Source organism: Carcharhinus amblyrhynchos, chromosome 6, assembly GCF_965287045.1.
Source record: "Carcharhinus amblyrhynchos chromosome 6, sCarAmb.v2.hapA, whole genome shotgun sequence".
Lineage (NCBI taxonomy): Eukaryota > Metazoa > Chordata > Chondrichthyes > Carcharhiniformes > Carcharhinidae > Carcharhinus > Carcharhinus amblyrhynchos.
Window position 1 is genome coordinate 28896139 of NC_137329.1, and position 14053 is coordinate 28910191.

The 14053-nt window shown below is 41.9% G+C and overlaps 1 protein-coding gene across 1 annotated transcript in view; it reads left to right on the plus strand.

Annotated features, from left to right (window-relative positions):
- Nucleotides 1-14053, plus strand: part of LOC145343788 (uncharacterized) — an 81514-nt gene that overhangs the window by 60803 nt on the left and 6658 nt on the right. The window contains exons 9-11 of the mRNA XM_080190122.1: nt 2133-2441; nt 5742-6050; nt 10798-11106. Coding sequence (XP_080046248.1) covers nt 2133-2441; nt 5742-6050; nt 10798-11106 — 927 coding nt within the window. The remainder of the gene's footprint in view (nt 1-2132; nt 2442-5741; nt 6051-10797; nt 11107-14053) is intronic.

A 14053-nucleotide genomic window follows, 5' to 3' on the forward strand; every position in this document is an offset into this window, starting at 1 on the left:
ATCCATGTACCAATCACATTCATCCTCCACCTCATCTGCATGCAGCTCTCCTTTGAACCTCGCTGTCAGCCACAAAACTTGTTTATTAACTTAGTACTGCTTCCAGGTCAAGGGTTGCCAGATCACGTGGACGTGCATTTCTTATTATCAAAGGAAATTTCAATGAATTTTTTTACAATTGATGCAACCACTTAAAACTCTGGAAAATAATTACAGATTCCACATACTTTTCAAGAAATTACAATTTTGTTTTGTGTTCTGCTTCTATGTCAAAGGTCTATTTGAAAAATAGCAGAGCATCTGACAGGCCTTGGTTTGAAGAGCTCTTGTCCATTCAGCGATTTATATTATTTGTGTGGTAGGTTTCTGTGAGCTGATAACATAATAGCCTGGAGAAAATCTGGTGCCTGAATGTGCAGGAAATGCGGTTATATATCTCCTTAGCTTTTAACAAATGGAAGGTTTTTCACTTGTTCACAGGACGTGGGTGTCACTGAACAAGGTCAACAAAAACCCATTCCTAATTGCACTTCAGAAGGTGGTGAGCCACTTTCTTTAAGAGCTTCAGTTTGTGCTAGGTAGGTACTCCCACAGTGCTGTTGGGAGAAATTCCAGTCATCGATTGACAATATATTTCATATATTTCCAGGTCAGGATGGGAGTGTCATTTGGAGGGGAAGTTGTGTAGTGTATTACCGTGCACCTGCTACTTTTCGACAGGCAGGTTTGGAGGTTGTTATTGAATGAGCCTTGGTAAGTGACTGCAGAGCCTCCTGTAGGAAGTACACATTAGTGTCACTGTGCACTGGCAGTGGAGGGAGTGAATATTGAAGGAGGTATTTAGGGTATGAAATAAACAGACTGTTTTGTTGTGGATGGTGCTGAACTCATTGAATATTGTTGGAGATGTACTTAGTCCTGGCAAGTGGAGGTTATTCCATTATTATCCTGTCTTGTGCCTTGTCGATGATGTAAAGACTTTAGGGAGACAAAGTAATGAACTTCTAACCAGATGCTGTCACCACAGCATTTCTGTGGTTGGACCAGTTAAATTTCGAGTCAGTGGTGGCCCCAAGAAGTTAATCACGGGAGAGTGGAAGTTTGGGGGTGTGTGGGAGATATTGATGTAGCAGCTGTCAAAGAATTATCTGAAACAGATCAGGAGAAAGTTGGCCTATAGACCACAGCATACGATAAACACAAAATACTGCAGATACTAGAATCTGAGATGAAAAAGGAAAATACTGGAAAACCGCGCCCAGAATGTTTCATGTTAAAAGCACTCGATTAGCTCAACCATTTCCTAGCTGCAGAGCATATTTCTGCCACATTAAGATGAGACTACCACATCTGGTCATTGCATCCTTACCTGGTCTGGAATAGGCCAGACCAGGTAAGGATGGCAGATTTCCTTCTCTAAAGGCCATCAACAATGGTTTTATGATCATCATTATTTTTTAATTCCAAATTTTTAGAATTATATTCAAATTTTACCATGTACCATGGTGGGATTTGAACCCAGATTTGCCCTGGATTTTTCAATAACAATACCACTCCAACACTACTTCCCGTTCAGGACCAACACCTAAATGTAGTTTGGTCATGCCACCAGAAAGGGGCTATCTTTCTGCATGAAAATGGTTACAGTGAGATAAATACAAATGAGGATGAATGGTGGGTTGAAAGAAATTGTTCGTTTGGATCAGAACAATTTTTGCTCCTGACCGTGGGATAATGCGGAAGTGTAACCATCAAATAAGTGAGATTGAGTATGAAGATAAATCATGTGGCATCACCAGTATCCTAATTATTATGCCAGATATACTTCAAGACCAGGGCACCAAGTATATCTGTGAGGTACTACACAAATGCACTAAGAGTGTGGAGAAGAAAGAAATAACTCTACATGTTACTGGTATGTAATATTTTCAACATTTTTAATGAATGAAGAGTCCTGAGCATGATATTTCTCCAACTGAGGTTATTGTGTAACTTTTTGGTCCCATTCTGAATTTTCAAAGGAATAAATTATCTGGCCATTGGCTGAGATAGGATAGAATCTCGACCCCAATATCTCTAATCTGTCTCTGTTAAAATCTACAGTAATTCTGTTTTTCCTGTTTCTCATTCAGCCCCTCCAAAACTGGACAAGATAATATGTACAGAAAAAGCAATGCCAGGAAAATACATGACTTTATCCTGTCAAATACATTCTTCCTACCCCGAGATCATCAGAGTTACTTGGCTCAAAGGAGGTAAAACAATGACAGAAGGATCTGAAGAAAGTGAGGCAACTCGGGGAAGTGATGGACTCTATTACTTGACAAGTCGTGTGAAGAGTGTACCGACCAGCGCTGATGTTGAGAAGACGTACACGTGCCGAGTACAATATGAAAGCCTAGGAAAGCCAGTGGAAGAAAACTGGGTGCTCCCTCGACCGGGTAAGCAACCATTACCACAAACCAAAATAACTATGCTTACTGGATGAAAATCAAATGAGGAAATGACCCATGATTATACTTTTGGAGCTTTCTCTTTATCATGAATCAGAGCCAACACAAATTGCACATGAATTAATAAGTAAATGATATGACTGAAAGGTACATTTCACTTTAGACAGTAGTGCCTGATCCCTACTGCCTCCCCCACCATGGATTTGGAGCCGGCAGGGTTCCAACAATGAAAATCTCCATTGACCTTGGGCAGGAATTTCTGGCCTCGCGCCCCCCACCTCCGAGATCTTGCACAACTACAAGCATTATCCCCTCATTAAAGTGACACTGCAGAGCTGCACAGTTCCACAAAATGTTGTCCTTTATTAATACAGGGTAAGCCAGGAGTCCTATCCGACAACAGCTTTCACCTTCATGTTTCATGAATATCAGCACCAACTCATATGCCTGTGAACCCTCTCCGTTCTTGACAGTCCTGATGGTGTAGCTTTCCAGACTCCAGATTTCCATTTCATCTAACCAATTTATAACACTGTGCAGTTTGGCCACTTCTGGCAAAACATTCAGTACTTAAACATCCCCAAGCTATTTACGCAGCTTTCCAGGTTTTGGACACTCTTAGAAGATTGCACTGTACCTCCGAAGAGTTCCCACCTTCTTTGTCCTGTGAAACAGGAAAAATTGATCTTTTCCTTGGCGTGATTTGCTTCTTCTCTGCACAAGAAATCGCTTGTGTTCCTCCTTCTGTGACTGTCTTTGTTCTCTTTGTCTGTATCCATGTACCAATCACATTCATCCTCCACCTCATCTGCATGCAGCTCTCCTTTGAACCTCGCTGTCAGCCACAAAACTTGTTTATTAACTTAGTACTGCTTCCAAGGTCAAGGGTTGCCAGATCACGTGGACGTGCATTTCTTATTATCAAAGGAAATTTCAATGAATTTTTTTACAATTGATGCAACCACTTAAAACTCTGGAAAATAATTACAGATTCCACATACTTTTCAAGAAATTACAATTTTGTTTTGTGTTCTGCTTCTATGTCAAAGGTCTACTTGAAAAATAGCAGAGCATCTGACAGGCATTAGTTTGAAGAGCTCTTGTCCATTCAGTGATTTATATTATTTGTGTGGTAGGTTTCTGTGAGCTGATAACATAATAGCCTGGAGAAAATCTGGTGCCTGAATGTGCAGGAAATGTGGTTATATATCTCCTTAGTTTTTAACAAATAGAATGTTTTCCAGTTGTTCACAGGACGTGGGTGTCACTGAACAAGGTCAACAAAAACCCATTCCTAATTGCACTTCAGAAGGTGGTGAGCCACCTTCTTTAAGAGCTTCAGTTTGTGCTAGGTAGGTACTCCCACAGTGCTGTTGGGAGAAACTCCAGTCATCAATTGACAATATATTTCATATATTTCCAGGTCAGGATGGGAGTGTCATTTGGAGGGGAAGTTGTGTAGTGTATTACCGTGCATCTGCTACTTTTCTGCAGGCAGGTTTGGAGGTTGTTATTGAATGAGCCTTGGTAAGTGACTGCAGAGCCTCCTGTAGGAAGTACACATTAGTGTCACTGTGCACTGGCAGTGGAGGGAGTGAATATTTAAGGAAGTAGTTAGGGTATGAAATCAACAGACTGTTTTGTTGTGGATGGTGTTGAACTCATTGAATATTGTTGGAGGTGTACTTAGTCCCGGCAAGTGGAGGTTATTCCATTATTATCCTGTCTTGTGCCTTGTAGATGATGTAAAGACTTTAGGGAGACAAAGTAATGAACTTTTAACCAGATGCTGTCACCACAGCATTTCTGTGGCTGGACCAGTTAAATTTCGGGTCAGTGGTGGCCCCAAGAAGTTAATCATGGGAGAGTGGAAGTTTGAGGGTGGGGGTGGGGGTGGGGGTGGGTGGGAGATATTGATGTAGCAGCTGTCGAAGAATTATCTGAAACAGATCAGGAGAAAGTTGGCCTATAGACCACAGCATACGATAAACACAAAATACTGCAGATACTAGAGTCTGAGACGAGAAAGGAAAATGCTGGAAATCCGCACCCAGGATGTTTCATGTTAAAAGCACTCAATTAGCTCAACAATTTCCTAGCTGCAGAGCATATTTCTGCCACATTAAGATGAGACTACCACATCTGGTCATTGCACAAACATTTTATGCACACTTTTCCCTGAGTGCATCAACTAATAGTTTTTCTTCATGCTATCTAATCAAATCCAATTCCAATACAACTTTAGTGCAATCTTATTTTAAATCAAAATGTGAATACCGTGTGTGTGCATAGCTCGTGATTTTCCTAGGTGCCATCTACGCAACAAGCTCGAATGAGTTGATTGAATCTTGTGTCATTTCCTCAAGTAGGACAGGTTGACCTGCTGTAGGCTGTCTCCTGCACTTGTCTTTATCCAGTAGGAGGGCATGTATTTTAATTCATGGGATATAGGTTATGCTGGCTGGGCCAGCAGCATTTATTGCCCAATCCTAATTACCCTCCATTTCCAAATGAAGCACATTGCTGTGGGTCTGGAATAGGCCAGACCAGGTAAGGATGGCAGATTTCCTTCTCTAAAGGCCATCAACAATGGTTTTATGATCATTATCTTTTTAAATTCCAAATTTTTAGAATTATATTCAAATTTCACCATGTACCATGGTGGGATTTGAACCCAGACTTGCCCTGGATTTTTCAGTAACAATACCACAACACCATTACTTCCTGTTCAGGACCATCACCTAAATGTAGTTTGGTCATGCCACCAGAAAGGGGCTATCTTTCTGCATGAAAATGGTTACAGTGAGATAAATACAAATGAGGATGAATGGTGGGTTGAAAGAAATTGTTCGTTTGGATCAGAACAATTTTTGCCCCTGACCGTGGGATAATGCGGAAGTGTAACCATCAAATAAGTGAGATTGAGTATGAAGATAAATCATGTGGCATCACCAGTATCCTAATTATTATGCCAGATATACTTCAAGACCAGGGCAGAAAGTATATCTGTGAGGTACTACACAAATGCACTAAGAGTGTGGAGAAGAAAGAAATAACTCTACATGTTACTGGTATGTAATATTTTGAACAATTTTAATGAGTGAAGAGTCCTGAGCATGATATTTCTCCAACTGAGGTTATTGTGTAACTTTTTGGTCCCATTCTGAATTTTCAAAGGAATAAATTATCTGGCCATTGGCTGAGATAGGATAGAATCTCGACCCCAATATCTCTAATCTGCCTCTGTTAAAATCTACAGTAATTTTGTTTTTCCTGTTTTTCATTCAGCCCCTCCAAAACTGGACAAGATAATATGTACAGAAAAAGCAATGCCAGGAAAATCCATGACTTTATCCTGTCAAATACATTCTTCCTACCCCGAGATCATCAGAGTTACTTGGCTCAAAGGAGGCAAAACAATGACAGAAGGATCTGAAGAAAGTAAGCCAACTCTGGGAAGTGATGGACTCTATTACTTGACAAGTCGTGTGAAGACTGTACCGACCAGCGCTGATGTTGAGAAGACGTACATGTGCCGAGTACAACATGAAAGCCTAGGAAAGCCAGTGGAAGAAAACTGGGTGCTCCCTCGACCGGGTAAGCAACCATTACCACAAACCAAAATAAGTATGCTTACTGGATGAAAATCAAATGAGGAAATGACCCAAGATTATACTTTTGGAGCTTTCTCTTTATCATGAATCAGAGCCAACACAAATTGCACATGAATTAATAAGTAAATGATATGACTGAAAGGTACATTTCACTTTAGACAGTAGTGCCTGATCTCTACTGCCTCCCCCACCATGGATTTGGAGCCGACAGGGTTCCAACAATGAAAATCTCCATTGACCTTGGGTGGGAATTTCTGGCCTCGCGCCCCCAACCTCCGAGATCCTGCACAACTACAAGCATTATAAGAACATAAGAACATAAGAAATAGGAGCAGGAGTAGGCCATCTAGCCCTTCGAGCCTGCCCCGCCATTCAATAAGATCATGGCTGATCTGTTGTGGCTCAGTTCCACATTCCCGCCCTCTCCCCATAACCCTTAATCCCCTCTCTTATCAAGAACCCATCAACCCGCTTCTTAAAAATATTTAGTGAGGCAGCCTCCACCACTTCAACGGGCAGAGAATTCCAGAGATTCACCACCCTTTGAGTGAAGAAGTTCCTCCTCAACTCCGTTCTAAACCGCCTCCCCTTTATCTTGAGGCTGTGCCCCCTAGTCCTACTGTCTTTTTTGAGCGGGAAGAGTCTCTCCACCTATATCCTATCCATCCCATTCATCATCTTATACATCTCAATGAGATCTCCCCTCATTCTTCTAAACTCTAACGAGTACAAGCCTAGTTTATTCAGCCTCTCCTCATAGCTCAATCCCCTCAACTCCGGTATCAGCCTAGTAAACCTCCTCTGCACTCCCTCCAGGGCCAAAATATCCTTGCGCAGGTGCGGCGCCCAAAACTGCACACAGTACTCCAGCTGCGGCCTCACCAATGCCCTATACAGCTGCAGCAAGACCTCCCTACTTTTATATTCAATCCCCCTCGCTATGAAGGCCAGCATCCCATTCGCCTTCCTGACCACCTGCTGCACCTGCAAGCTGGGTTTTTGCGACTCATGCACAAGGACCCCGAGGTCCCTCTGCACCGTCGCCTGCTGCAGTTTTTCGCCACGTAAGTAATAGTCCTTCCTACCATTCTTCCTACCAAAGTGGACCACCTCACACTTGCCAACATTAAATTCCATTTGCCATTTCCTGGCCCATTCGCCCAGCCTATCTAGATCCTTCTGCAGACTCTCCACACCCTCCGCACAATTTGCCTTTCCCCCAATCTTGGTGTCATCAGCAAATTTCGACACCCTGCACTCGGTTCCCTCCTCCAGATCATCTATATAAATGGTAAATAGCTGAGGCCCCAGCACCGACCCCTGGGGCACTCCACTAGTCACCAACCGCCAATCCGAATAGCACCCATTGACCCCCACTCTCTGCCTCCTATTTGACAACCAATCCTCTATCCACGCTAACACCCTACCCCCAACTCCATGTCCCCTGACCTTCTGCAATAACCTCTTGTGAGGTACCTTGTCAAACGCCTTCTGAAAATCCAGAAAGACCACATCCACCGGCTCTCCTCTATCCACTGCCCTAGACACATCCTCATAGAACTCCAGTAAATTTGTCAGACACGACTTCCCTTTAATGAAACCGTGTTGCGTCCGCCCTATCAAGCAATTCCCTTCAAGATGCCTCGCAATTTCCTCCTTAATGACGGATTCTAACATTTTACCTACCACAGACGTTAAACTAACCGGCCTGTAATTCCCCGCCTTTTGCCTGGCACCCTTCTTAAACAACGGCGTAACATTAGCCGTTTTCCAATCATCCCCTCATTAAAGTGACACTGCAGAGCTGCACAGTTCTACAAAATGGTGTCCTTTATTAATACAGGGTAAGCCAGGAGTCCTATCCGACAACAGCTTTCACCTTCATGTTTCATGAATATCAGCACCAACTCATATGCCTGTGAACCCTCTCCGTTCTTGACAGTCCTGATGGTGTAGCTTTCCAGACTCCAGATTTCCATTTCATCTAACCAATTTATAACACTGTGCAGTTTGGCCACTTCTGGCAAAACATTCAGTACTTAAACATCCCCAAGCTATTTACGCAGCTTTCCAGGTTTTGGACACTCTTAGAAGATTGCACAGTACCTCCGAAGAGTTCCCACCTTCTTTGTCCTGTGAAACAGGAAAAATTGATCTTTTCCTTGGCGTGATTTGCTTCTTCTCTGCACAAGAAATCGCTTGTGTTCCTCCTTCTGTGACTGTCTTTGTTCTCTTTGTCTGTATCCATGTACCAATCACATTCATCCTTCACCTCATCTGCATGCAGCTCTCCTTTGAACCTCGCTGTCAGCCACAAAACTTGTTTATTAACTTAGTACTGCTTCCAGGTCAAGGGTTGCCAGATCACGTGGACGTGCATTTCTTATTATCAAAGGAAATTTCAATGAATTTTTTTACAATTGATGCAACCACTTAAAACTCTGGAAAATAATTACAGATTCCACATACTTTTCAAGAAATTACAATTTTGTTTTGTGTTCTGCTTCTATGTCAAAGGTCTATTTGAAAAATAGCAGAGCATCTGACAGGCATTAGTTTGAAGAGCTCTTGTCCATTCAGCGATTTATATTATTTGTGTGGTAGGTTTCTGTGAGCTGATAACATGATAGCCTGGAGGAAATCTGGTGCCTGAATGTGCAGGAAATGTGGTTATATATCTCCTTAGCTTTTAACAAATGGAAGGTTTTTCACTTGTTCACAGGACGTGGGTGTCACTGAACAAGGTCAACAAAAACCCATTCCTAATTGCACTTCCGAAGGTGGTGAGCCACTTTCTTTAAGAGCTTCAGTTTGTGCTAGGTAGGTACTCCCACAGTGCTGTTGGGAGGAATTCCAGTCATCAATTGACAATATATTTCATATATTTCCAGGTCAGGATGGGAGTGTCATTTGGAGGGGAAGTTGTGTAGTGTATTACCGTGCATCTGCTACTTTTCGACAGGCAGGTTTGGAGGTTGTTATTGAATGAGCCTTGGTAAGTGACTGCAGTGCCTCCTGTAGGAAGTACACATTAGTGTCACTGTGCACTGGCAGTGGATATTTAAGGAGGTATTTAGGGTATGAAATAAACAGACTGTTTTGTTGTGGATGGTGTTGAACTCATTGAATATTGTTGTAGATGTATTTAGTCCCGGCAAGTGGAGGTTATTCCATTATTATCCTGTCTTGTGCCTTGTAGATGATGTAAAGACTTTAGGGAGACAAAGTAATGAACTTCTAACCAGATGCTGTCACCACAGCATTTCTGTGGCTGGACCAGTTAAATTTCGGGTCAGTGGTGGCCCCAAGAAGTTAATCATGGGAGAGTGGAAGTTTGGGGGTGGGTGGGAGGTACTGATGTAGCAGCTGTCTAAGAATTATCTGAAACAGATCAGGAGAAAGTTGGCCTGTAGATCACAGCATACGATAAACACAAAATACTGCAGATACTAGAATCTGAGACGAGAAAGGAAAATGCTGGAAAACCGCACCCAGGATGTTTCATGTTAAAAGCACTCAATTAGCTCAACAATTTCCTAGTTGCAGAGCATATTTCTGCCACATTAAGATGAGACTACCACATCTGGTCATTGCACAAACATTTTATGCACACTTTTCCCTGAGTGCATCAACTAATAGTTTTTCTTCATGCTATCTAATCAAATCCAATTCCAATACAACTTTAGTGCAATCTTATTTTAAATCAAAATGTGAATACCGTGTGTGTGCATAGCTCGTGATTTTCCTAGGGGCCATCTACGTGACAAGCTCGTATGAGTTGATTGAATCTTGTGTCATTTCCTCAAGTAGGACAGGTTGACCTGCTGTAGGCTGTCTCCTGCACTTGCCTTTATCCAGTAGGAGGGCATGTATTTTAATTCTTGGGATATAGGTTATGCTGGCTGGGCCAGCAGCATTTATTGCCCAATCCTAATTACCCTCCATTTCCAAATGAAGCACATTGCTGTGGGTCTGGAATAGGCCAGACCAGGTAAGGATGGCAGATTTCCTTCTCTAAAGGCCATCAACAATGGTTTTATGATCATCATTATTTTTTAATTCCAAACTTTTAGAATTATATTCAAATTTCACCATGTACCATGGTGGGATTTCAACCCAGATTTGCCCTGGATTTTTCAGTAACAATACCACAACACCATTACTTCCTGTTCAGGACCATCACCTAAATGTAGTTTGGTCATGCCACCAGAAAGGGGCTATCTTCCTGCATGAAAATGGTTACAGTGAGATAAATACAAATGAGGATGAATGGTGGGTTGAAAGAAATTGTTCGTTTGGATCAGAACAATTTTTGCTCCTGACCGTGGGATGATGCGGAAGTGTAACCATCAAATAAGTGAGATTGAGTATGAAGATAAATCATGTGGCGTCACCAGTATCCTAATTATTATGCCAGATATACTTCAAGACCAGGGCAGAAAGTATATCTGTGAGGTACTACACAAATGCACTAAGAGTGTGGAGAAGAAAGAAATAACTCTACATGTTACTGGTATGTAATATTTTCAACATTTTTAATGAGTGAAGAGTCCTGAGCATGATATTTCTCCAACTGAGGTTATTGTGTAACTTTTTGGTCCCATTCTGAATTTTCAAAGGAATAAATTATCTGGCCATTGGCTGAGATAGGATAGAATCTCGACCCCAATATCTCTAATCTGTCTCTGTTAAAATCTACAGTAATTCTGTTTTTCCTGTTTCTCATTCAGCCCCTCCAAAACTGGACAAGATAATATGTACAGAAAAAGCAATGCCAGGAAAATACATGACTTTATCCTGTCAAATACATTCTTCCTACCCCGAGATCATCAGAGTTACTTGGCTCAAAGGACGTAAAACAATGACAGAAGATTCTGAAGAAAGTGAGCCAACTCTGGGAAGTGATGGACTCTATTCCTTGACAAGTAGTGTGAAGACTGTACCAACCAGCGCTGATGTTGAGAAGACGTACACGTGCCGAGTACAACATGAAAGCCTAGGAAAGCCAGTGGAAGAAAACTGGGTGCTCCCTCGACCGGGTAAGCAACCATTACCACAAACCAAAATAACTATGCTTACTGGATGAAAATCAAATGAGGAAATGACCCATGATTATACTTTTGGAGCTTTCTCTTTATCATGAATCAGAGCCAACACAAATTGCACATGAATTAATAAGTAAATGATATGACTGAAAGGTACATTTCACTTTAGACAGTAGTGCCTGATCCCTACTGCCTCCCCCACCACGGATTTGGAGCCGGCAGGGTTCCAACAATGAAAATCTCCATTGACCTTGGGCGGGAATTTCTGGCCTCACGCCCCCCACCTCCGAGATCTTGCACAACTACAAGCATTATCCCCTCATTAAAGTGACACTGCAGAGCTGCACAGTTCCACAAAATGTTGTCCTTTATTAATACAGGGTAAGCCAGGAGTCCTATCCGACAACAGCTTTCACCTTCATGTTTCATGAATATCAGCACCAACTCATATGCCTGTGAACCCTCTCCGTTCTTGACAGTCCTGATGGTGTAGCTTTCCAGACTCCAGATTTCCATTTCATCTAACCAATTTATAACACTGTGCAGTTTGGCCACTTCTGGCAAAACATTCAGTACTTAAACATCCCCAAGCTATTTACGCAGCTAACCAGGTTTTGGACACTCTTAGAAGATTGCACAGAAACCTCCGAAGAGTTCCCACCTTCTTTGTCCTGTGAAACAGGAAAAATTGATCTTTTCCTTGGCGTGATTTGCTTCTTCTCTGCACAAGAAATCGCTTGTGTTCCTCCTTCTGTGACTGTCTTTGTTCTCTTTGTCTGTATCCATGTACCAATCACATTCATCCTCCACCTCATCTGCATGCAGCTCTCCTTTGAACCTCGCTGTCAGCCACAAAACTTGTTTATTAACTTAGTACTGCTTCCAGGTCAAGGGTTGCCAGAACACGTGGATGTGCATTTCTTATTATCAAAGGAAATTTCAATGAATTTTTTTAAAATTGATGCAACCACTTAAAACTCTGGAAAATAATTACAGATTCCACATACTTTTCAAGAAATTACAGTTTTGTTTTGTGTTCTGCTTCTATGTCAAAGGTCTATTTGAAAAATAGCAGAGCATCTGACAGGCATTAGTTTGAAGAGCTCTTGTCCATTCAGTGATTTATATTATTTGTGTGGTAGGTTTCTGTGAGCTGATAACATGATAGCCTGGAGAAAATCTGGTGCCTGAATGTGCAGGAAATGCGGTTATATATCTCCTTAGCTTTTAACAAATGGAAGGTTTTTCACTTGTTCACAGGACGTGGGTGTCACTGAACAAGGTCAACAAAAACCCATTCCTAATTGCGCTTCAGAAGGTGGTGAGCCACTTTCTTTAAGAGCTTCAGTTTGTGCTAGGTAGGTACTCCCACAGTGCTGTTGGGAGAAATTCCAGTCATCAATTGACAATATATTTCATAGATTTCCAGGTCAGGATGGGAGTGTCATTTGGAGGGGAAGTTGTGTAGTGTATTACCGTGCACCTGCTACTTTTCGACAGGCAGGTTTGGAGGTTGTTATTGAATGAGCCTTGGTAAGTGACTGCAGAGCCTCCTGTAGGAAGTACACATTAGTGTCACTGTGCACTGGCAGTGAAGGGAGTGAATATTTAAGGAGGTATTTAGGGTATGAAATAAACAGACTGTTTTGTTGTGGATGGTGTTGAACTCATTGAATATTGTTGGAGATGTATTTAGTCCCGGCAAGTGGAAGTTATTCCATTATTATCCTGTCTTGTGCCTTGTAGATGATGTAAAGACTTTAGGGAGACAAAGTAATGAACTTTTAACCAGATGCTGTCACCACAGCATTTCTGTGGCTGGACCAGTTAAATTTCGGGTCAGTGGTGGCCCCAAGATGTTAATCATGGGAGAGTGGAAGTTTGGGGGTGGGGGTGGGTGGGAGGTATTGATGTAGCGGCTGTCTAAGAATTATCTGAAACAGATCAGGAGAAAGTTGGCCTATAGACCACAGCATACGATAAACACAAAATACTGCAGATACTAGAGTCTGAGACGAGAAAGGAAAATGCTGGAAATCCGCACCCAGGATGTTTCATGTTAAAAGCACTCAATTAGCTCAACAATTTCCTAGCTGCAGAGCATATTTCTGCCACATTAAGATGAGACTACCACATCTGGTCATTGCACAAACATTTTATGCACACTTTTCCCTGAGTGCATCAACTAATAGTTTTTCTTCATGCTATCTAATCAAATCCAATTCCAATACAACTTTAGTGCAATCTTATTTTAAATCAAAATGTGAATACCGTGTGTGTGCATAGCTCGTGATTTTCCTAGGTGCCATCTACGCAACAAGCTCGTTTGAGTTGATTGAATCTTGTGTCATTTCCTCAAGTAGGACAGGTTGACCTGCTGTAGGCTGTCTCCTGCACTTGTCTTTATCCAATAGGAGGGCATGTATTTTAATTCTTGGGATATAGGTTATGCTGGCTGGGCCAGCAGCATTTATTGCCCAATACTAATTACCCTCCATTTCCAAATGAAGCACATTGCTGTGGGTCTGGAATAGGCCAGACCAGGTAAGGATGGCAGATTTCCTTCTCGAGAGGCCATCAACAATGGTTTGTTGATCATCATTATTTTAAATTCCAAATTTTTAGAATTATATTCAAATTTCACCATGTACCATGGTGGGATTTCAACCCAGATTTGCCCTGGATTTTTCAGTAACAATACCACAACACCATTACTTCCTGTTCAGGACCATCACCTAAATGTAGTTTGGTCATGCCACCAGAAAGGGGCTATCTTCCTGCATGAAAATGGTTACAGTGAGATAAATACAAATGAGGATGAATGGTGGGTTGAAAGAAATTGTTCGTTTGGATCAGAACAATTTTTGCTCCTGACCGTGGGATAATGCGGACGTGTAACCATCAAATAAGTGAGATTGAGTATGAAGATAAATCATGTGGC